The sequence below is a fragment of the Sceloporus occidentalis genome, unplaced genomic scaffold (genome assembly GCF_023333645.1).
Source record: "Sceloporus occidentalis isolate IW3139 unplaced genomic scaffold, rSceOcc1.0.p SCAF_5, whole genome shotgun sequence".
NCBI classification, from domain to species: domain Eukaryota; kingdom Metazoa; phylum Chordata; class Lepidosauria; order Squamata; family Phrynosomatidae; genus Sceloporus; species Sceloporus occidentalis.
In genome coordinates, this window is record NW_028316985.1 from 157,159,921 (window position 1) to 157,183,415 (window position 23,495).

The 23,495-nt window shown below is 39.2% G+C and overlaps 1 protein-coding gene across 1 annotated transcript in view; it reads left to right on the top strand.

Moving 5' to 3' along the window:
• The window catches only part of LOC149313026 (neurotrypsin-like), a 64,848-nt gene that overhangs the window by 11,851 nt on the left and 29,502 nt on the right, over positions 1 to 23,495 (top strand). The window contains exons 2-7 of the mRNA XM_089525892.1: positions 4,549 to 4,687; positions 7,736 to 7,914; positions 13,396 to 13,546; positions 19,114 to 19,292; positions 20,822 to 20,963; positions 22,559 to 22,755. Of these exons, the coding sequence (XP_089382018.1) occupies positions 4,549 to 4,687; positions 7,736 to 7,914; positions 13,396 to 13,546; positions 19,114 to 19,292; positions 20,822 to 20,963; positions 22,559 to 22,755 (987 nt within the window). The remainder of the gene's footprint in view (positions 1 to 4,548; positions 4,688 to 7,735; positions 7,915 to 13,395; positions 13,547 to 19,113; positions 19,293 to 20,821; positions 20,964 to 22,558; positions 22,756 to 23,495) is intronic.

Sequence of the window (23,495 nt, forward strand, 5' to 3'; positions counted from 1 at the left end):
AAAAACCTAAATACAGTATAACCTTAAACAATCTCTGAATCTCAGTTGTGCAAACATGTCCTTGGGGTAAGGCAGCCTAGAATTCTTGTGTTGCAGCCTCATAGGAGTCATATCTTTCTTTCCCAGACTTCAAACATGTGCTATGGCATCTTCTTTTCTTTTATGAAGAACAAATATGCTGATAATCTTCCTAGTTATAGAGATACACTGCTGGTGGAGAAGAATGGCCATGGCCCTTAATCAAAGAAGAGGCAAAAGGTCAAAAGTGTCCCTAGCTGAGGTATAGATTGGCAACTGTGTCTTTTAATAGGGCAAATGCAGTGCTAACTAAAGAGCAAATCTAGTGAACATTACTTTGTATATGATATTGACCACTGAAGTTGATGTAGAAAATAATCCAAATCTAGGATCCTGTGTCCAAATTATGGGGGAAAGGGTAGCAGTCCCCTTAACGAAATCCATAAATCCCATCCCCTAAACCTGTTTAATTATCAAAATCATGTTCCTTGTGTTGTGACCTTCTCAAACCAGTTGCAAAAAAGGCTATCTTAAAGGACTATACCATCGGTGGCTGATGCGAAAAGCATTTTAAATGATTTGTTTAAAATAATAATAATCATCATCATAAGAATGATGATGATAATAATACCTTTACACTTTCCATGATGTGCAATCCCCAAATTGGCTGTATCCCAAACTAAATTATGGTCTGATCCAGACTGGCACTTTGCGTTGGCTTGGACATGTAGTAGGGTTGCCCGGGGGAGAAGCGATCGCATGCCCCGCAACCCTACTACGTGGTGGTGGCATAACAATGGCGGCACCTCGTGTACATGGACACCACCATTGTGACTTAAACACCATGTGGCATTCGCACGGCGCCATGCGCCACTTGCGTTACAAGTGCACCAATGGCGCACTCACGACGTCACTGCGGCGTCGCACGAAAAACCCAGAAATTCCAGGTTCTTTTTCCTCTGCAATGGCAGCGTGCCGTTTGGGGGCTGCGCTGTCCCTGAGGAGCAAAAACGGGAGCTGGCAGACCACTGTTTATTGGTGGTCTGTCCTGTGCCTATGTATCCCAACTATAACTTTTTTGCTTTTAAAAAGGCACACTTATGTCATGTCATATGTAATTCTCAGTTATTTCAAAGACTATTGTGTACTTCTAATTCTATGACTGAATTCAGACAGGATGGGAGTTTATTGCTGTCCCTTATGAGAATGTACCCTGATAGTCTTGGTCTTGCATTTCCAGCTCCCTCTTACCTTCTACTTTGTATCTGAGGGAGGAAGTCAGTGTAAAGTTTTCTTATGTGGCAACAAGCTGAAGTTATTTTTTTCTGTTTAGATACAAGAAATAGTGGTGTGTCCCTCTCCCCAAAAACAAACTACAGTTCAGACACAATCAGGCTGATGAAAAAGACCAGAAAGTCCCTGATTTTGTTCCTGCTCTTTCTAATTTTATTTTAGAGATCCATACTTTTTTTCTCAGTTTGCATTCTATTGTTTTTATATGACACCCCTTTTGCCAAATCTTTAGCCTGTTACAGACTGCCAAAATAAAGCTGCTTTGGGTCTCTTTGGAGGTATGCTGTTTAAATGATGCATGCATCCTAAGAATCTGGAAGCTGTACCAAAGCTGCACTCCAGTGCTTAGGAATTGAGTGTGACTTTGGCGCGATCTCCGCGATCTCCATGCATCATTTAAATAGCATACCTCCAAGGAGACCTGAAGTAGCTTTATTTTGGCAGTCTGTAACAGGCCTTTGTTACAAAAAACGTGTGTGTTTCACACAAACACCGGGATCCGGGGCATAGGGGAAGCAAGTTATTTCTTCTATGTACGCCTCCTAAACTTTGAGCTGTTAAGTTGGGGGGATGTTTTAAAGAGGATAGCAACCATTTCATCCCATTCCAGCTCCTTTCCCACAGGTTGTTCACAAAACTGCTTAGGCTGTATTCTGGATACCAAGGAAGTTAACTGGCTGTTTTTCACTTGCTGCTTTCCTGCCCACTGGGCTATGGGAGACTATATTAGGAGAGGCAATGAAGATTATTTCTGTCACATTTCTTGTATATTCCGTATATTTTGTGTGAGAGCAGTATAATTTAGGTTTTGTGCCATCATTTGATGCTCCCACTAATGGATGTAGTCCACCAATGAAGATTGCCAATGAATGTCATTGTTACAAATGGGTGGCAGCGCTGGAGAATCCAGGCAGTTTCCAATGATTCTGTGGGAGTGGTGCTTTTTTGTCATATTAACTAATTTTTATTTTATTTAAAGATATTGCCATGATTCTGGATCAGTATGCAAAGGGATTTTGTAACAATAAACAAATCGTTAGCATCTACAGTATGTCATGAGAGGCATGGAGTAAAGTGCCTAGGAAAAGATCTTTATAGCTATGAACGAGCTGGTTGTATGTGTGAATCACAATAGTAATGCAAAAGTTGTGGGTAGGGTGATGAGGTGACAAGCTCAGTTTTAAAGATGGTCCTTGGAGGACAAGGGCAGGTGGAAAGATGTTGCGTAAAGTGAAGGTGAGTAGACAGCCATATGACTGGTAGAGGAAATTATTGGAATATAACATGATGCTGTCTGGGAACCAGAAAAGAGATGTGATAAAATTCAAGAGAGTCTTCATGAATGTGGGTTTTAGCTGGTGTTATAATGCGTGTTGGAAACCATTGTGTCTGGGCTTTTGTACATGATTAAAATATCCTTATTTACATGGTTGTGCATTTTTGGCAGAGGGATGGTGAATAGATGTAAATTTACATGGGAAAGTGAAGACAAGTGTCAATGAGAATGTGTGAACATTCATAGCAATTTGCATTAATACACTTACATGTAGACTAGCCCTCTGTTCAACATACTGTCGATGGATTTGGCAAACTGTGGATATCCAGTTTTCCATTTCTGCTGTTTTGTTTCCAATCTTCCTTTGCAGTTTCTTTGGACTTTCATCCTATAGAATTCTGGGAATTGTACTTTGTTGTGGCATCAGAGCTTTCTGATAGAGAAGGCTAAATATTTCACAAAACCACAAATCCCAGAATTCTATAACATTAACCCATGGCAGTTAAAGCAGTGTCAAACTGCATTATTTGAGCAGTGCAGATGCAGCCTAAGATGGAGTGCCCAGGAAGACTGAAGCGTTCTGCAACTGGTTTTTGTATAATCCCATTCATAATATCTAGTTCATGTCCTTTTAGCCTCTTTATTATGGTCAACTGTGTTTTGACTTTGTGTTGTTGGTGCATAGGCTCTCAACTGACTGTATACTAATGAAAGTTCCAGTGTAGCAGTATTCATATTGTTGACTAGTAGATGTTTAATTTATTTTAGTTGCTTAGCAATGAATTGCTTAAGATGTTTTAATGTGGGCGTTTGCATGTCGATATAAGTATTATGATTCAGTGCATAGTACTTACAAACATTGTTTCAGTTGTTTAGGACTGTACGGTGAACAATGATCTCTTCTGTGAAATGAAAAGGAGAACAGGGAGTCCAAAGACCAAATATGGAGGAGAAAAAAAGCTCGCATGGAATGTTCTGCTATTCATGAGATGAAGCCTGTTTGAATTAACAGCAAAATATAAAAAAAGTTCATTTTAGTATATATCCCTCTTTTCAATGGTGTATGAAATCCAGATAAAGTATTCCAATGTCACATAAATGATATACAGTCACCCCTCCTAACGCACGGATCTGGGATTCAGGACGTTGAATATTCATGGAGGGGCGATCTCTGTTGTTTTCAATGGGGTGTGCCCCCGCGGCACACGCCCTGCGCATGCATGCAAGCTCATGCCCTATTCAAGCCTATAGGGTTTGGAGATGTGCAAGCCTCTGTTTTCTTGGGGGTGGGGGTCTGGAACAGATTCCCTGCAAAAATAGAGGACCAACTGTAGTACAAAGAAACTTACCAGTTAGCTCCTTATTTGTATGAACTGTGCTTACAGTTTTCTTTGTCACACTTTTTTATACCTAAGACTTTCAGTTTTTATGGGTGGGATCTGTTTACTTATTTCATTTCTAGACTTGTGGAACTTCAGATGATAAATTCACATGAGCTTTGAGCAGTGGTGTTTGGTTGTGGTCAAGTATGAATAAATGCATTCTTTGGCCTGAAATAAACGTCTGGCATTTATGTTATGTATAATATTATATGGGTCACTGAAAAAGCTATGCAGTCTATGTGTTTGTTTTCTAATTTCTAATTCCTTTAAACCTGATGAAGTTAGATGAAGTTAGATGGGATGTAAAATAAATTTCATCAAATTCAAAACCTTATTGATGTTATTTTTAAAGTTGTTTTTTTAATATCCTGTTTTTATATGGGGTTGATTAGATTGGCTTGAGCTTTCAAGGAAGAAATGTCATACACTCGGTTCATACTGGTTGCATTAAAAAATAATAATTTTCAGACGTACCTTCTGTGTTGCCATATACCAGAATGCACATAATCTGTGAGTGACTTTAAGAACAAGTTCTTTTTCTTCCTCTTTTTCTTCCTCTCATACCTCCCCCCTTCACAGGCTCAGTGAGACTTAGAGGTGGCAAAAATGAGTTTGAAGGCACAGTTGAAGTTTATCTCAATGGAATATGGGGAGTTATCTGCAGTGGTCTTTGGGATGATACAGATGCATCAGTGATATGTCGCCAACTTGAACTAGGGTAAGTTTAGCTGTCAATCTGCATGGATTATAAATGGTATACTCAACAGTTTTTCATAGCAAAGTTGTGCAGTGGTGAATTGTCTATAATAGTGATGTTACAATGGCTTTAAATGAGAATTTAACTAATATTCTAGATGCCGTGAGAAAATATTTTACACTATCTACATTACAATTTAGAATACTTTGCATCCATCAATGTCTGCTTTAGCTGAAGAGAGAGTGACTGTTTTTGTTGCCTCAGAAATTGTTTTTTAAAATAACAAGAGAATCAGATACCAAGGAAGGTAATGGAAACTTTGAGGTAGGATGAACTCAACAACACTGGAACTTAGGCTATCCAGGAAGCATGTTAAGACTTTTCCAGGGAGGTTGTTTAACTGGGATAGGCCAACACTTGCCCAGCCCCAACCCAGATCCAGTCTTTCCATATTCTGCAAGATGTAACTATTACACTCTGATGACAAAATCATGTGCTTGGGTAGTTTTCCACCTGGTTCAAGAGGATTTTAGCAAAACCTTTGCTTCAAACAATGTGAGAAACTGTCTACCAGATGAAGCTGTGACCAAAAACTGGCACTGTAAGTGAGCTGGTGTTTATTGCAAATGTAGTTTGAATAAATGCTATGAAGAAAGTTTTAGAGTTGTGGTGTAATTATCTGAGAGAACATCCATTCTTAGCATGGCTGGCATTGTCTTCCTCTGCTCCTCTTCAACCCTACGCACAACTGAGATTATAGCTGCTGTTTGTCACATGTAGTATGCTTGATGTGAAAGTTTTAGAATAGGAGCATGTGCAACACAAGTATCTCTATAGTACATATAGGCTAGGATTAATTGGCCGGTAAAAGGATGTCAGCTTGCATGAGTGCAGGTTTGAGGAAGAAGGATCAAAGAATGGGGAGACCCAGAAATAACTAATGTAGGAGGTGCAGCAGATGGGCATGAAAGAATGGCCCAAGTATGCTCTGGCTGGAAGTGGGTCAGAACCCCACTGTCCACATGGTCCGCTCCCAAGGCGGGCCATGGATGCAGGTATCCTAGCCCTGGCAGTCTTTTCTTCATGGAGATAGCTTACAGTGTGAGAATCAGGAAGACCTGTTTTGAAACTAACTCACTCATACAAAAACTATTATCACAGATACATGTGGCCCTCCCTGCAATATTGTATCATTTCACAAAAATTGAGACCAGGAGCAAGATATTAAAACATGGTTATGAATAATTAAAATAGGATTTGTATTAATAAATGACCTGTGTTTTCCTGACATTGCGGTAAATCCAGACATACTTAGCCAAGACCACTTGAAAAGAGCCATAAATTCTCTATGCTCCTGTTAATACCATGAGAAAGTTATCTACACTGAATATTAGAGCCTGGGCATGTCCCACAGAGCAAGAGTAACTTGATTGCCCTTTGATTTGAAGCTCCCAATCTTTATGTTAAATCAATTCTTACTGGTTCATTTAGAATATCTACACAGTGACGTTAACTAGAGATTATTCCATTCTTTAAGACTGGTCAGTTTGATCTGACTCTGGGCTGTTTTATAATGTATAATATTAATCTGCACACTCCAAACCAATTTATACAAATATGTGGATTAGATGAGATCAAAGTTCTGCCCATCTGGAGGTTGCAATTTTGCTTAGGGCTTTTAGCTGTGTGTTACGTGCAATGTCTTTTTCTGGTTTTCATATAAATTTTTCATATTTACTTCCAGATTTCTGAAGATATAAGCCATATAGAATATCAGCAAGTTTGCTTTTAACTCTGTCTAAATATTAGGATGATTTTAAAATGAATGATTACTGCAATTTCCTTATGAAAGTAGAAAATATATGTTGGTTCTGGAATCTGGTTATGAATGTTGTTGTTTTTTACTCATGATTGCAGTTTTCTACATGTTTTCTACTCATGTAGCTTAGTCCATTCATTCCCAGTCTGCAGTCCTCCAGATGCTTTGGATTTCAATTCTGAGAACAACCAATCAGCTGATTGTCAGAGTTTTTGGGAGCTGAAGTTCAAAATATTTGAAGGGCAAAGAAGTGTGGTTTAGTCTGCTACTTTTGCTCAAGTGTGAAAATCGGAAACAATGTACGGTACACAGAAGACAACCTGTATAAGTCCATTCTGTTTGAACCTTGCCACCTACAAACCTGGAGTTTCTGTACTAATCTTTTCTCAAGTGTATTTCCATTGTACTGCAACTCCATCTGCCCAAGTTAGCATGGTCAATTGATGGAGTTTCAATTGCTAGAGCTTATCTATGGCTTGTAGAATGTCTACAGGATGGATGGTCTACATGGCCATTGCAACCATGCTTACAGTGCACTAACAGTATTTTAAAATGTGAATGCCATGGTAAACTACTTTTTAAACACCTTTGCTTTAAGCTATTGGTCCATTGCAGTGGAAGCTGATGATTGGTAAAGTCATTAAAGAAGTAGTTTGTAATGCTATTCACACCTCGGTTATCTTTATGCATGGGGGTGGTGATGGTTCTAAAAGTACTTTGGGACTTCACTAGTACAGTGCAGATATTAAAAATGGCTTGGTTCCACTAAGTTAATTTTCGAAGAGATAATGCTGTTACTTTGGTTCAGTATAAAAAAGAAGATGGAGTTTTGTGGTACATTAGAAAGTAACAGGTTTATTTCAGCATAAGTTCTTGTAGACATCTTCTTGCATCTTAAAAAAGGTATAGTCCATGAAAGCTTGTACTACAATGAATCAATTAATTTCAAAGATGTCATAAGACTGCCTTTACCTTCCCTTTGTGTATTATGCTTATGTGTTTCTGTTGCATACTGTACCTCTAGCAATTTCATGTTCTCCTACCTTATTTATTTATTTAATTTATATTCCACCTTTCTCCTCCAGGATGGTGTACAATGTTTTAAAAGCACAGTGCAGTGCACTTTTGTGGTTTGGAACAGAGCAGCCTCAGTGGAAGCTAGGATTTGTAATTGGAACAATATAATGGAAAGCCGGTATTGTTATCTTGATTAACTAGCTAACCCTCGGTTTTTGTTTTTCTTCCCATAGAGAGAGAGGCACAGCAAAGCACACCCCATTTACTGGACTGGGCCTTATCCCTGTTTACTGGAGTGATGTACATTGCCATGGTGATGAAGAAAACATCCTGCTCTGTGAAAAAAGTATTTGGCAGGATGGAACGTGTCCTCAAAATATGGCAGCTGCTGTCACATGTAGCTTTTCCCATGGTAAAATACAAATATGGATATAGAATTTTGTTTTGCATAATATATACAACATAGCTGTTATTGTAGGACCTAGAGTAGTAAACATTAAATAACTTTGTTGAGCACTCTTTGTTGTAAAGCACTCTCTCAACACCCATATTCTGATCATAAGAGAGCTAGGTTTAAAGATGTGGATCTTCTACAGACTTGTTTAATTCAGTCACTTGAAACATGTGAACTTTCTCCAAAAGAGAGGTTTGATAACACTATAAGATTCAAGCAAGGGGGCTCTCTTTTTAGGAAGTAGAAGAGAAGATTCAAAGATTAGTGTACAGTTTATGATGGTTTTTGTTTCAAGAGTTTTGTTTCAATATTTATAGCAATTTAAGAGAAAGGGGCCCAGCAAAATCACCATGTATTTTTATGTATGATGCAGTTTCCATCAGCGTCTTTCCAGTGTCTCCAAGTATAGACATAGGGGCTCTCTAGACCGCCCCAAAGGTATGGGCTGGAGGCATTCAGTTTCCCTTTGGATGGAAGCTGCAGCAGCCAAACTGCGTGGCATCCCTCCAGACTAAAAAGAACCTATAAAAACCATTGGTGCACTGATGCATGCATGGAGCCCAGAGGTGTGGACGCAGCACCACGCTTGTGTCATGCACATGCGCAAAGTATGGATGGTGCCACATAAAGATGGCACCGTCCATATGTGATAGGGTTCTGGAGTGTGCGGATGCTGTGTACTTCGGAACCCTAAAATTGGCCCCAGGCTGCTGCAGACTGGCGGTCTGTACTGGGCCTCAGTTAACAAAGAACCTTATTTTTCAAAATCTTTTTACCTAGTCCCCCTTTCCTCTGTCTAGTTAGAAGTGTTTTAGCAGTATGCACACTGTCTGTAGTAAACAATGCAATAAAGTTTGAGCTGAAAAAGAATTGGGTTCTGCTCTAATTGATCCTATCATTGCTGTGTGTGCCTGCTTACGGTTGGCAAAATAAAGAGCAGCTACCTCAAAAATCCCTTATTGATCAGCAAAACGGAAAGAAAAAGAAAAGTAGACTAGCCTGCCTCACTACCTTCCTCTAGCATGTTAAAAGAAAAAGAAAAACATAGGTGCTTTACAGAGTACCCAAAAAGGGCGCTCTACCAGTGCCCGTGTTTGCTGTGCGAAGGAGCCGTAGTGGACAAACTGCGCGGCTCCCCCGGGCAGCAAAAAGAACCCACAAAAAGCAGGTTCTTGCGGTGCAGTTGTGATGCCACAAGGCACCAATGGCACACTTGCGGCATCACAACCATGCCGCGACATGCGGACGCTAAATGTCCGTCACATCAAAATGTGTATAGGGCGCCGCCATTTTGACGTCTCCAGTATGTACTAGGGGTGAGGCCTGATTGGACGCTGCGTCTCAGCCAACACCTAGTACGTACTGGGGGCGGAGCAAAGGCCTGTTTGTAACAGGCCATACATACATTAGCTTGGCCACAAAATGGAGTTCATAAGACAGGTGGAAGCTGGTAAACAAAAAAGTCATCCCTGAATGCATTTTTGAAAGAAGCCTTCCAGTGGCCTTTAAAAGGTTCAAACTGTTTTTGTTTATTCGTGTTTTGTTTTCCTGACTTGTTCTGTTAATTTCACGTGTATATTTTCAGTTTTGAATAATGTTTTAAAACATTTAAATATGCTTTTTTATTTTTTATGGTGTAGGTACCTATTCCTTTTCTTTCCATCTTATTTCTACCTCTGGTACCAAATTCTCTCTTAAAACAAATAGTGCCCAGGAACACATCTGCTTTGTTAACTGAGGTTGTTTGTTGTTATGTGCTTTCAAGTCATTTCTTACTAGGGCAAGCCTAAGGTGAACCTATCATGGGTTTTCCTGGTAAGGTTTGTTCAGAGGGGGTTTGATATTGCCATCCTCTGAGGCTGAGAGTGTAGTGTGTGACTTGCTCAAGATCAGCCAGCAGGTTTGCATAGCAGAGTGAGGATTCAAACTGTATTAGTAAACTAAATCAAAAATAAAATAAGTGTAGAGGTCTTTTTCTTTTTTAGTTCCAGAGCTACTTTCCCCAATATGGTGGTTTCTAGACGTATCAGTGTAAAATTTTCATCATCCTCAGCAATCATGGCTGTGGTGGCAGAGTAGTCTAACACACCTAGAGGATGCTAGGTTGGGGAATAGGAAAGAAGTTCAAAGCAGTCTGTGAGAAGCAAACCCCAAAGCCTGTACATGGCATTTGGCAGTATTGACCAGTGGAAGGTGGAACACTTGTGAGGCTCACAATGCTGCTTGCGGGATGAGATCATGTCTCCCTTGAGCAGCTGCCTGCAGCTCCTTAGGAAGGTATGCCTCATCCTTTGAGAATGATGCCTACAGATTAAACACATGCTGTGTAGCTGTGTGCATATATGTGCCTTTTGGCACATATATTTGCCTAGGCCAAAAATACTTTCTGGTGTGGCAGTTCATCACCTTGTGAAAAAGTGCATTCTGTACTCTAAATACCCCTCCCCTGTAGCATTGTAGGTGAATTTAATGATTTATGGGGCCTATTTAAAACATGTTATTCCTTTGACTTTGCTGATTTCCTAGAGTGTACAGTACTTTCATACTTAATTTCAACAAAAAAACATTGCATCTCCTTAAAGTCTAATAAATGTACTATAGCATGAGATTTTGTGGACTATAGCCCACTTCTGATAAAATGTGGTCTAGTCCATAAAAGGCAATGTTGCCTTAAGCTGGGGCAACAAGGCTCTTTGTTGATTTTGCTGCAACAGGCCAATATGCTTAATTATGCCTATTTATATTTCTATATAGGAAGAAACATAAAAGATACAGAAATTTTGAGGCTCTGTTTTATTTTAGTTTTTGTTTAGCCTTGTTAGCATATTAGTCTATAATATATTTATATACATTTCCTGGCTGGGGAGGCACAAAAGCTGCATTTCAGATGAGATGGAAAAGTGACTTTACAGTATACATCCAGGGATAGCTGTGTTGGACATGCAGCAAAATACAATAACATCCCAAAACCACATTCTGGTGATACTTTTATTAGGTTAGCCAAGAGGCACATAATGCATCATGCAAGATCATCAGGAATGAATGTTAAACGTCATTTTTAAGAGAACAAAATATATGGCAATGGAGAATAACGTCTCTTTCTTGAGATGTTACATTTGTTGGTTAAGATAGTAGTGAAGGGAGGGGTGTTGAACATGAGGCAGCTTGAGTCACAAAAACCAAAGAAAGGCAAAAAAAATTTTCTCCATTGGTAGAACAAGGAGACTTCCTTTGAGATTTAAGTTATATCTGCCCTGTATCAAGCTATAAGCAATACTGTAGGCATAATACAAAGACTCATTGCAATAGTTTTTATTGTTCAAGATTTTGGTTATATTTTACTTATAATATAGTGCTAATTTGTATTGCGATGAATGCCAATTCCTAGGAATTTGAAAAAAATTGTCTGAGAGGAAAAATATTGTCTATCGTGAATTTTGTGCAGTTACTTGTGTTTTAGTGTTATGAAAGATGGAGATGAGTAGGGAAACTGTTCTCTGTTCTTTTCATACCAAGCATAATATCCACAATGGAATAAACCATACCTTAATACGTACACTTAAAAAAAAACACTAAAACTTCCCAGGCACGTTATATATTTCTTGCAGGGAAGCTGAGGTAACTCTTTGATCATTCTGGTTGCTGTTTTTCATACCCTTTTCCAGCTCTATGATAGTAGTTGTTTTTTTTTTAAAGGTCTGGATTCCAGATGGGGATGCACGTTTCTGATCCTACTGCTCTCTGACTTCATATTATCAGGCTTCATTTCCCCATGATCACCTCCACCCACAGAACTATTAGCTATGGTGGAAATCCCATGCTGGTACAGTGTGCCCTTGGTATCCACTGTGGTTTCATTCCAAGACCCTCCATGGATATAAAAATCCGTGGATGCTTAAGTCCTGTTAAATATGATGGCATAGTAAAATGGTGTCCCTTATATAAAATGACAAAATCAAGGTTTGCTTTTTGGAATTTATATATTTCTTAAATATTTTCAAGACGTGGATGGTTAAATCTATGGATAAGGAATCTGTAGATATGGAGGGATTACAGTGGATCCTTATTATACGCTGGGGTTTGGTTCCAAGATCCCCTGTGTATAACAAAATCCGTGTATGCTCAAGTCCCATTAAGTATAATGACATAGCAAAATGGTGTCCCTAATAAAAAATGGAACATCAAGGAAATTTATACTTTTTTGGAACATTTTCAAACCGTGTATGCTTAAATCCGTGTATAAAAAATCCGTGTATAAGAAGGGCCGACTGTACTATAATTTCAGGTAATATGTAGGAGGAACTCAGTACTAGGCCTCATTCAGTTTTTACTATTGTTGGCAACAGTATCTTGTACTGTTAGGGGAAAGCTTGACTAAAGGTATTTCCTCTTTATCTCCCAATCAAATTTATTCCATACTGAAGACTTGTTTTCCTTTTCTGAAGTTAAAATGTGCACTCTGAAGATTAAGGGTGGTTAACAGTCAAGGTCAAAAGTAGTCTGCATGCAGCATGAACCAAGGTCTGCACATGCATGCGTAGGAAACTATGTATGCATACATAAAATTAAAAATAATAATAATTGTAAGCCGCTCTGAAAGCTTTTGTGGCTGAAGAGTGGGGTATAAATACTCTAAATAAATAAAAAATAAAAAATAAACAAAAAGTCTTCCTCCAGCACTTGGAGATTGGGAGGCTTAAACTTTCTGTCTTATTGAATTCATTTCACCATTCCTTCCCCTGGCACTGATCAGGTATAGATGCAATTTAACTGGGGAAGCAGATGTGCATTTCTGTCCATTCCAAACAACTCACACCTGTTGGGTAGGTAACTGTTCTGCGGGAAATGGTGTATATTATGGATTGCTGTACTCATGTGCCATCTATCCAGAAAAATCATAGCTGCAGCAGCAACATGGGGAGAGTGAAATCCTAAAATGGAGTCAGTGGCAACAGGATTGATATATGTGGCAGGCTTTACAGTAGTGCTTCAGAGGCCATGAGCTACCTCTATGTACTGTGAGTATATTATCCTTACAGTATGGCTAATCAGAAATGTATCTACAAAACACAATTATAGCACTATGATACTTCTTTAAGTGTCATGGCTTTACCTTTTAGAACCAGAGAACTGTTCTTTTCTGAAGTACTAAGAATTCTGTGTCAGGAACTTCTATGATTATAGCACAGGGGAGCGGTGTAGTGCTTAGTAGCAGAGAATCCTAAGTATCTCATAAAACCATCCAAGAATTCCATTGAATGGACCAATAGCAATTAAAGTGGTATAAAGTGTAATAATTATGCAGTGTGGATATACCTCTGAAATGGACCATTGATATTTGGAAACTAAGAACTGTTCACGGTCCATTGAGTAGTTCACTGATGTTACTATTAACTAAGAATTAAAACTTAATTTTTCTTACTGTGCATTTCTTTTCAGCCTCTGATTTTATTCCAATCCGGCTATTGGATGGGAGCAGCACTCATGAAGGAAGAGTAGAAGTGTACCATGCTGGTCAGTGGGGAACCATCTGTGATGACCAGTGGGATGATGCTGATGCGGAGGTAGTCTGCAGGCAGCTTGGCCTTGGGTTAGTGTTTTTTCCAGATGTATTTTCTCTCTCTTTCTCTGAATATATGTATGTGTGTGCAACTTAAAAAGGGGGAAAAGAACATGCTCTCCTTCTCTTTCCAAGATAGTTATAATGTGATATGGTATAATCTCCATTTTCAAGGAGAGAAAACCTCAACAATGCAGTTAATGTCACATTATATTCTGAATTGTGTAGGACCATTGAGTTGTCCACTTGAACACATTTATGGACACATAGAGACACATTAATGCCATTCAGATCTACTTTACCCTTGCTTTATTTCATTAATACATTTTTGAGCTTCCTTTCAGTTCCATAATCTTCCCAAGAAGATTTACATTCCAAAACAAGTACTTACAGTATCAATATAAAACAGTAAAATATAAACTATATTGCAATATTAAACAGGCTTCACATTGGCTTTAGGCCCTATTTGGGCACAGGCCAGGATATCTCTTGTAAGGCCCCCTTTTTTAGATGAGTTACCAGAGGTTTTGTCAGCTAAGGATCTACAGTGAGGTTCTTGGAGAGATTTGCCCTGTCACCTGACTCCAGGCCAACATGACTAATTAAATCTAGCTTGCAGAGACTTGCTAGCACAGTCTGTGGAAGGGAATAGTTTCTGGCTCACTGTAACAGAGAGCAGTAAGATCTTTATGATGAAACACCATCCTTTACATTCTCAGATACTGGTAATTATAGGTTAGCCATTCCAACTTGCTTGTGTGTGCATGTATAAGTAATTGTGCCTTGAGGTCATTGCCAACTCATGATGGCCCTAAGGTGATCCTATCATGGGTTTTCTTGGCAAGATTTGTTAAGAGGATTTTGCATTTGCCTTCCTCTGAAGCTGAAAGAGTGTGATCTACCCAAGTTCATTCAGCAGGTTTCCATGCCAGAGCAGGAATTCAAACCCTGGTCTCCCAGAATCTTAGCCTAACATACAAACCACTATACTATAGAGCCTCATCATAGTATAGTGGTTGGAGACGTGTTAGCCTAGAACACTAGGAGACCAGGGTTTAAATTCCTGCTTGGGACCCTTGCCCCTCTTCAACTAGCTTTCAGGATGGTTTATAAATACAAGCTGAAATATGAAAACCAATATAAATATAAGAAATTTCAACATGCTAAAATAATACAGTAAAGAGCCTAGTAGAGTACAGACATCTTTACTCAAATGATTGGCAAGACTGGAGCCAGGGAGGTTTTCTGGGGAGAGCATTCCACAATGTGTTCTTGTTCTGGTTTTTGCATGTCTTGGTTCATACAGTATGGGCAAGTGGAAGAAAGCTGCCAATGAAGAAAGGATTTGTAGAGAAACAAGCATTCTTTCTAGTATCTACATTCTAGACACCAGCATTTTGATTTTTTGCTCAGAAACATATGACTGTCCAGGGACCTAATTTCAAGGGGGAAAATGCTTCCATTGTCTAGCCCCATTAACAGCCTAGTGCAAGGGTGAGCAAATGGTCTCTCTGAAGCTACACATGGGACCTGGTCTTGTTTTTTTGCTGCCTTTCCACCTTCTAGATTTCCCTCATAACCTTTTTTTGGAAGATAAAAAGGTGATCTGAGCACCATTTCACAATCCAGCTGCTTCAAATGCAACTGCCTCCTAATATGGGGGAACCTTAGGAGTGCACTTCAGTGCTGTGCAAAGAGTATTGTTGGGGGCATGAGAGAAACTTCCATATATATCTGCAAGCACTACTGTGAACTTCCAGTACACTTTTGATCCCACATGAAATCTACATCTTAAATTAGTACTCCATAGTTTCTTGGCAATTTACAATTTTGAACACATAGCATATACTGAGATGATGTTTGCCTTAACGTAATACTTACAGATTTTATTTGGGTTTGAGAGCTTGACTAGCTTGCATCTGTTCCCTGTGTTTAGTAAATGATAGCTGTCATCGAACAGTCCCCAGCCGAATGTTTTTATCTGAGCCTACAGACTTGTGATCTCAGAAAGAACAGCAAGCTTCCCTAGCAAGTAGCACCATTATCCCTAGCCTGGAATTTACCAAGAGAAGAAAGTAATAGGTCTAATGTCTGAGCTGTGGGTTGGATGAGGTAAAGGAAGAGGAGGTTGAGCTATGTTGTTAATCCAGCTAGATATCTTCCCCAAATGGTAAAATAAAGCCTCTTGGCTTTAATCTTCCTATTCCAGCACAGTTTTCATTACTGTGGCATAAAACCCACCAGGATTAGTTTTCCAGGCATGAAGGCTACTTATCTGGTTAAATCATTTCTATGCAAATAAATAAATAAATAAATAACATCCATTACATTACAATCAGCCCTCTATATCCACAGATTTTTTTTATCCACTGATTCAAGCATCCATGGCTTGAAAATATTTTTAATATGTATACATTCCATGTTACAGGACCCACTGTATTTGTATTTCTAGCTGCTTTACATTACATATCCTACCTCTGCAGAGCATTAAGAATCCTGAGGCTGGATGTAGAGAATCCAAAGATAATCTAACCTTTCTTGATAACACATGCCTTCCATCTATCCCAGTTGGATTAGTATACACTATGTTGGGCTGTCTTTGGAAACTTTTAGTAAACTGCAATGGACCCAGATTGCTCTCGCTAGATTGCTGACGGACTGGTTGTAGGGAACATATAGCTCCTCTGTTGAAACAGCTTCACCAGCTACTGGTTCATTTCTGTTCACAATTCAAAGTACTAGTTATGACCTGCTGATATAATTTGATATGAGCCTGCCTCATATGAGGAGGGCTTTCTCTGGGTCCCACCACATCACAAGAACAGTTGGGGAGGATATGGGAGAGAACCTTTTTGGTCGTTGCCCATTTAAATGTTATGTTAAATGCATCTATGTAAAATGCATAGGTGCATTTTTAACATCTTGAATAGAAAGAATAGTCTGCTTAGGCTGTATCTAGATTTAGGCACACACACCTGTCATGCTGAAGAGAGATTTCTCTGGTGCTTCCTCTAAACTGAAGGGCCAGTACAAACAGGCCAAAATAAAACTGCTTCGGGTCACTTTGGAGGTATGTTGTTTAAATGACACACACATCTTAAGAGTCCAGAAGTTGTGCCAAAGTTGTACTCCAGTCCTTAGGACTGGACCATGGCTTTGGCATGGCTTCTGGCCTCTTAGGATGCATGCATCATTTAAACAGCATACCTCCAAAGTGACCCAAAACAGCTTTATTTTGGCCTGTGTATGGGCTCTGAAGGCACATCCCCCACCCAAAAATGCTGCACAGAGAGTCAGAAGATCCTGCTGAAGAAGACTCAAATATAAGTTGAGGGCAAGTTTTGGGGCTGAAATTATGGATTTTGATATGACTCATGGATAAGTCAAGGGTAAAACTTAGGAGCATATAGCAAAGGATCTAAAGGATGAAGCAAAGCAAAACAAAGAACTTTTAAAAATTCCAGCAGACATAGCTCTTTGTGCTTACTGTTAAGGCTCTATGGATGAGAGAGTAGAGGGGATCAAACTTCCAGGACAGATTATACCAGTGGTTCCCAAACTGCCCTCTAAGAAATCCTGGACTTCATCTCCCAGAAGCCTCAGCCATGTTGGCCAGTAGTCGGGGATTCTGGGATCTGAAGTCCAAAATTCCTTAAACCACTGGATTATACTCTTCCCTTTCACCAGGAGCTGATTCCTACTTTTAAGCAAGAGTTAAGATACAGTACTTACATTGATCCATGGACAAATCGACTCAAGTTTTTTGGGAGCCTTTTGACCTACATTTCTACACTTATACATGAGTATATATAGTAGGTTGTATTTCAGGAGAATCACCAAATCAGACAAAGAAACCTTCCATGAACTGAACTCCACTTATGAATGGTGCTTTCCCCCAATTTGGAGGACCATCTCTTTTTGCCTTCTGCACTTTTCAGGCTTCTCCTAACCCTGTTTAGCATTTTTGGGGATCTGCTTCGGCTGCCATGGGGATGAGGAGGAGACAGGGAATCCTGCAGCCTGATTCCCCAAACCCAGTGCTCCAAAGGTGCACCCAAAATTCAAAAGCAGGATGATGGTAAAAAAAAAAAAAGGCTTTGTAGCCAGTCATATGTGGTTGGTGGTGTGCTGTGCTTAGCTTGGTGAGTTAAAAACTGTAAGCTGGACACAGGGTTGGTTCCTTGTAGGGAAAAAAGAGATCAGCATTCTGTTAGAGAAACTGAAACATATTTACTTTACATCATTAGAAGAGAAAAGAGATATCTGTTTAATTTTCTAGGCCAGAGAACCTCTAGTGAAAATGGCATTTGATACATATACACCTAAATGTATAGGCTGGCCCTAAATACTGTATGGTTGTTACATATGCATGAGCACTGTACTTATGTGCTATGCAGTGAATTCCAGCTTGACCTCCTGTGCAATCTCTTCTTAATGAGAAGCAGCCACTGCAGTTAACAGGGGGCTGTTATTTTGATGCTTGTGAAGCAGTTTGCTGCCATTTCTATACCCCACCTTACTCTGGAGGTTGCTCACATGAGGAGGAGGGTGTGAACAGCAGGTGAACAGAGGCCTATCAATTGCAACAGCTGCTGCTTGTTAAGTGCAAACTGGGAAACTAGGGATTACGTAGAGATTGAGCATACCAAACAGTCATGCGTGTGTGGCTCCAGGTTATGCATTTATAACTGCCATACAGGATTCTGGTCATTATTCTCAAACAGTTCAGTGTTTCCTCTATGTCTATTAATTTGTTCTGGTAACTTGCCAAGAGGCATTATACCTTTTATTATCTCTTTGCTGTTACAATGGGAAATACAGTATGTTATTTCTCGCTCAGTTTTCTAATTTATCTCTGTTTTCCCTATCCCCATTCCTTTGTAATCTAGTACTAACTCTTTTAGCTGCCAACAATTGTCAGTTTATAAGATCCACTACTCTTTATTATTTGAACCTGCTTTAGGCTGTGGGTGAAGGAGACAGCCAGATGTCTTATAAACAAATTGAAAAACCACAACATATTTTTATGAGTCATGCAGGACATTAAGACAGAACTGTTTGGAAAAGTAATTTTAAAATGGGCCATGATGTACACATTTTCATTCAATTTATTACTGGATATTTGAATTGTAGATGTCATAAATAGGAGTTTGGTCTTTTGTATACAAAATAGGTTTTGTTTAAATTATGCTTCCCCACTATGTATACACACAGCCATGCTTTGCCTGATTTTTCCCCTTTGTATCTTTCTCTATATTATTCTTTGTATCTATTCTATTTTTCTTCATTTGTTTTTAAAATATAAAAATAATTCAGTAATTTTTGTCTCCTAGCAAATGGATTAACTGTATGGAACAACAGAGATGGGTCAAATCTTTTAAAAGTACAAATACATACCAATTTCTTGATAAAAATGTAGATACTTAATGGTCAATACCTATGCTGTTGAGAGTTCTTCTTCAAAGAAACGTGTGTAAGAAGCTGCACAGCTCTTTGGTCAATATACTTTGGACTGTAGCATTTGTACCAAGCAATACATAGAGACTGTTTTCTGACAGATTGCCATTAGTGATTGTCTTTTTATTGTGTTTGGACAGGGGAGTTGCTAAGGCATGGAGCCAAGCTTATTTTGGAGAAGGCTCGGGTCCAATACTACTAGATGAAGTGCGTTGTACGGGAAATGAACTGTCAATAGAACAATGCCCAAAGAGTTCCTGGCAAGAACACAACTGTGGCCACAAAGAAGATGCAGGAGTTTCCTGCACACCTCTAGCAGGTAGACAACAAAGAATTAGATGTCTGAAATGTTGTCAGCATATTATGAAAACCAGTTGCTGCTCTCTCTCTCTTTCTCTCTAGTATTGCAGCAGACATTGGGAAAAACCTTCTGGTGTGTGGGAGGAATGCCATCCATACGCATGCTACCTGTGCACAGAAAGGCTTCACATACTTTCAAACTTAGACTCTACTTTTTATAGACACTTCAATGTAGAACAACATATATAATGTGTACATAACTTGAGAAAGACATTCTTCTATTATGGCTCAGTTTCCCTTATGCTGTTTTCTTCAGAACAGTGTAAAATAGATACATAATTATTTCATAACATTGACTGCAAACCTTTGCATTTATGGAAACCTAAAATAGAAGTAAAAGATAGGAAGACCGTGGCCTGCTTATGCATGGCTTTTTAAAATCTGAATGCCAATTGGTCCTTAATATGTAAACACTAAAGTGCATGTTCGTACTTTTACATTTTTTTGCCAGATATACGAAGAGCTGGGACTGGCTGGGTTTTCTGCTGAATATATAATCACAGATACAACACATTGTTACCGTGTGATGTGTGCTGTGGCTTGTAGCAACGTGTGGGATGGGTGGAGTCATGATAGGAAAAGCACAAGCAAAACTAATAAATGGATCTCTATATTGAACCATATTACAGAGTTCCAGCTGTCTCATAAATGACAGAGGCTCTTCAACACAGAAAAGACACCATGATGTTCTCCCTAAGACCCATATACCATATATTGTACTCATCCTAAAAGGTTTCACCAGCACAGACAGTATTGTGTTCTTGTGATGATTTTGCTATGATATTTTACTTCCTGGAAAGTAAAATTACTTACTGTATAGGGGATTAGGCCCTATACTGTGAACTGCAGGGAATGCTTAACATCTTGGGAAGCAGAGTGTCCAGACAAAAAAGTACTGTTAAATCAGTCTGCAAAAGGCTGTCATTTTTATTTGCTGCTGCTTTTTGTAGTTCATTCAACCAATGTTGTAGTCCATTCAGCTTCAGTGTGTGAGTTTATGGTGGTGCGGGGAGAGAGGGTGCTCACCTGCATGGGAATTTATAGAGTTGTGGAAAGAAAAGGATGGGTTAAGCCAATGAAATAAGTTGCTGCAGATAGAGTAACTTCCTATCTTTTGTTCTCCATGTATTTTTATCCAGTGTACAAGTCCAGTACACTGGAATGTGTCTTTTATATTTTTATTATCAGTGCTAGGATAAGACTCCATTCAAAAGTTAACAAGCAAGTGCAGCATGATTTTGATAACTCTCATTCATTTCTATATGCTTCAGACTTGTTTACATTACAGGGCTGTGATATTGTATAAGAGCAATGATAGGAAATGCTAGAGGCATTAGGATTTCCGTTATCCTTCCATCCTCTTTTTGAAACATTTCAATAACTGATTTAGCCTTGTAATTGTTCCACTGCAGCAAATTTTATAGTGCTATTTCTTTTCTCCGTTGGTTGTCTATTAAGCAGGGCTGATTCTTCTTTTTAATACCACAGATGGTGCAATCAGACTCTCAGGCGGGAAAGGCAGCCATGAGGGACGGCTGGAAGTGCTTTACAATGGACAGTGGGGCACAATTTGCGATGATGGGTGGACTGAATTGAACACACAAGTGGTTTGTCGGCAGCTGGGCTTTAAGTAAGGTCAATTTATGTGAAGCTGGCTGCTAATCACTCTGCAGAGCAATGCTGATAATTAGCCACAAAATGCTTCCATATATTACGCAAAATTTCACAGGTGCCTGTTTTGTTTCTTTGCTTCATAGTTAAACCCCATTCAGTTTCATATGTTGTCCTTTGGAAAGTATGTTTTAAGTACTGCAAAAGTGAAGGGAAGAAAACTAAACTCAGGGTGGAAGGCATAATCTATTTTTTTCAGTGTTTTCAAAGATGGAAATATAAATGGTAGTCTACTTTCTTAAATATCTCTGGAATGGGAAGTGAATACACTGTATTAATTGAATCATTACTTTGCTAGCAGTCTCATGTTCAGCAAGTTGTATATCTGATAACGGTTCTTGTGGAACATACATCTAAATCAGCCTTCTAGAATCTGGTACTCTCCAAGTATGTTGGACTACATTTTCAGTGATCACCAGACCACTGTGGAGTTGTAGTCCATCTGGACTGTTCCAGGCTGGCAATGGTTGGTCTGAATTTTCTTGTTATCAATGATTCATCTAAATTTCACATTAGCAGGCAGGTGGTGAGGTGAAAAATGAGAAATGAGATAATAATTGGGGCTGCTGCACAGGTGCAGACCTGGACCCTTTACAGATGACCACTTTGCCAAGTTTAAGCAATCTGGATGGGATTGTAGGATCATAAATTTCTTCCTGCAACCCAGCCCTTTTCTCTGCTATATCTTCCAGAATTTTAGATACAGAGTTAAGAAAGCACCAAGGCTGATCTTTATCATGGTTGACTTAACATTTAACTGTAGTTAAACTGAGTAGGAAAAAATGTCAAACTCCATGAGAAAGGAATGAGATGAGAAAAAGTGCACATTATTAAGCAACTGAAAACATATTTGTAGCATATTTGAGGATATTGTTAGAGGATGAAATACAGGTTTCTGCATATAATATTAGACCAAAATCCTGCATATAATGTTAGACCTATGTAGCTATAATTCCCCGGGCAACCCATCAAAACCTTCGCAGCATAGCAGCTCCCACAAGACAGCCATTTCTGTGTTTGGGGTACAGAAAGAGCAGCAGAAATGTCTCCAGCTATTTTCCTGTAATTTGAGGCAGTGTAACAGGCATCCTCATGGGAGTCTTTGGTTGGTAACAGTGGATAACATCATTGCTGTGCATCCAGGTAAAGAAAAATAGCTGAATGTGTCTTTGCTGTTCACCCAGAGATGAAAATGGCCATCTTGAGGGGCATTTTTGGTAATTGTGCAGCTGGTACAGCATTCTGACCTTTGCATCAACCAACAAAGTGAGTTACATTGGCATATGTTGAGTACTACCCATAGTTTACTGCAATACATTCATATTTTTAATAACACTTTGTTATTAACTGTTCAGGACATTGGGAATATTTTCCTCAAGATAAAATAGATTTTAATTAAAGTTAAATGTGTCGCTATTGTGGAATGCTTTGGGTATTCTCATTTTCTGTTGCACAAAACATTGGTGTTGTTGTTGTTTTTTTGTTCAATATTGTGCAATTATGCCTTGTTCATAATTATATCTACTTCACCATATTAATCTATGATGTCAACAGAAATGGGAAAAACATTTTGGAACGCTACCTAGGCGAGAACACTGCACCCATCTGGCTGGATGATGTGAGTTGCTCAGGAAAGGAATCTGCCCTCGTCCAGTGTTCCAAGAAGGAGTGGGGAAAGCATGACTGTAGCCACCAGGAGGATATCAGAATAAGTTGCTATCCAGATAATGAGAGCCTCAGAATTTCATTGGGTAAGTCACTCTTTCTAGAAATAAGCCTGAGTCTCAAGAACCTTAGAATCTGCCACATGGCAAGCCTCTTCTGAAATGAAAGGAATTTTAAAAACAGCCTTGTGAGATGACAGGAAGATGTGGTGTTCAAAGGGGAGAAACAATAAAAACTTTGGCTGGGCTTGGTCAGACCTGTCAGTATGTGTCCTTCTCACTGGTAGTAGAAATACAATAAAAACAAATTAAATAAACATTTGGCAGTTTTTCCCATGATACTCAAAATCAAGGTATCTGAGCCAGTCACCCCATCTTGCCTAATGTTATTGTTCAGAACAATAGAATCCTGTCCACATGGACTGTTAAATGTAGATTGTTTTGTAAGTTTCTTAGTAGTGAAGTAGAATGTACTCGAGGGATTCTGGCTATCTGGCTATCTAATATATGCCTACATATATTAATGCTGCAGACTTCTCCTTAATGGATCAGGAACATATGGCCCTTCAGATGCTGTTAGATTGCAGTCACCATCAGTTCCAGTCCATAGCCTGGGACGATGGGAGCTGAAGTCCAACATCAACTTGAGCAGAGGTGGGGAAACTTTGGCCTTCCAGATGCTTTGAACCAACTTCCAGAAGCTCCAGCTAGTATGTCAAATAGTAAGGGAAAATGGAAATTGTAGTCAAAAGCATCTAGAGTGAAACAGGTTCCTCACTCCTGATCTTCAGGGTCCTTGTGATACTCAGAGCAAGATGATTGAAATC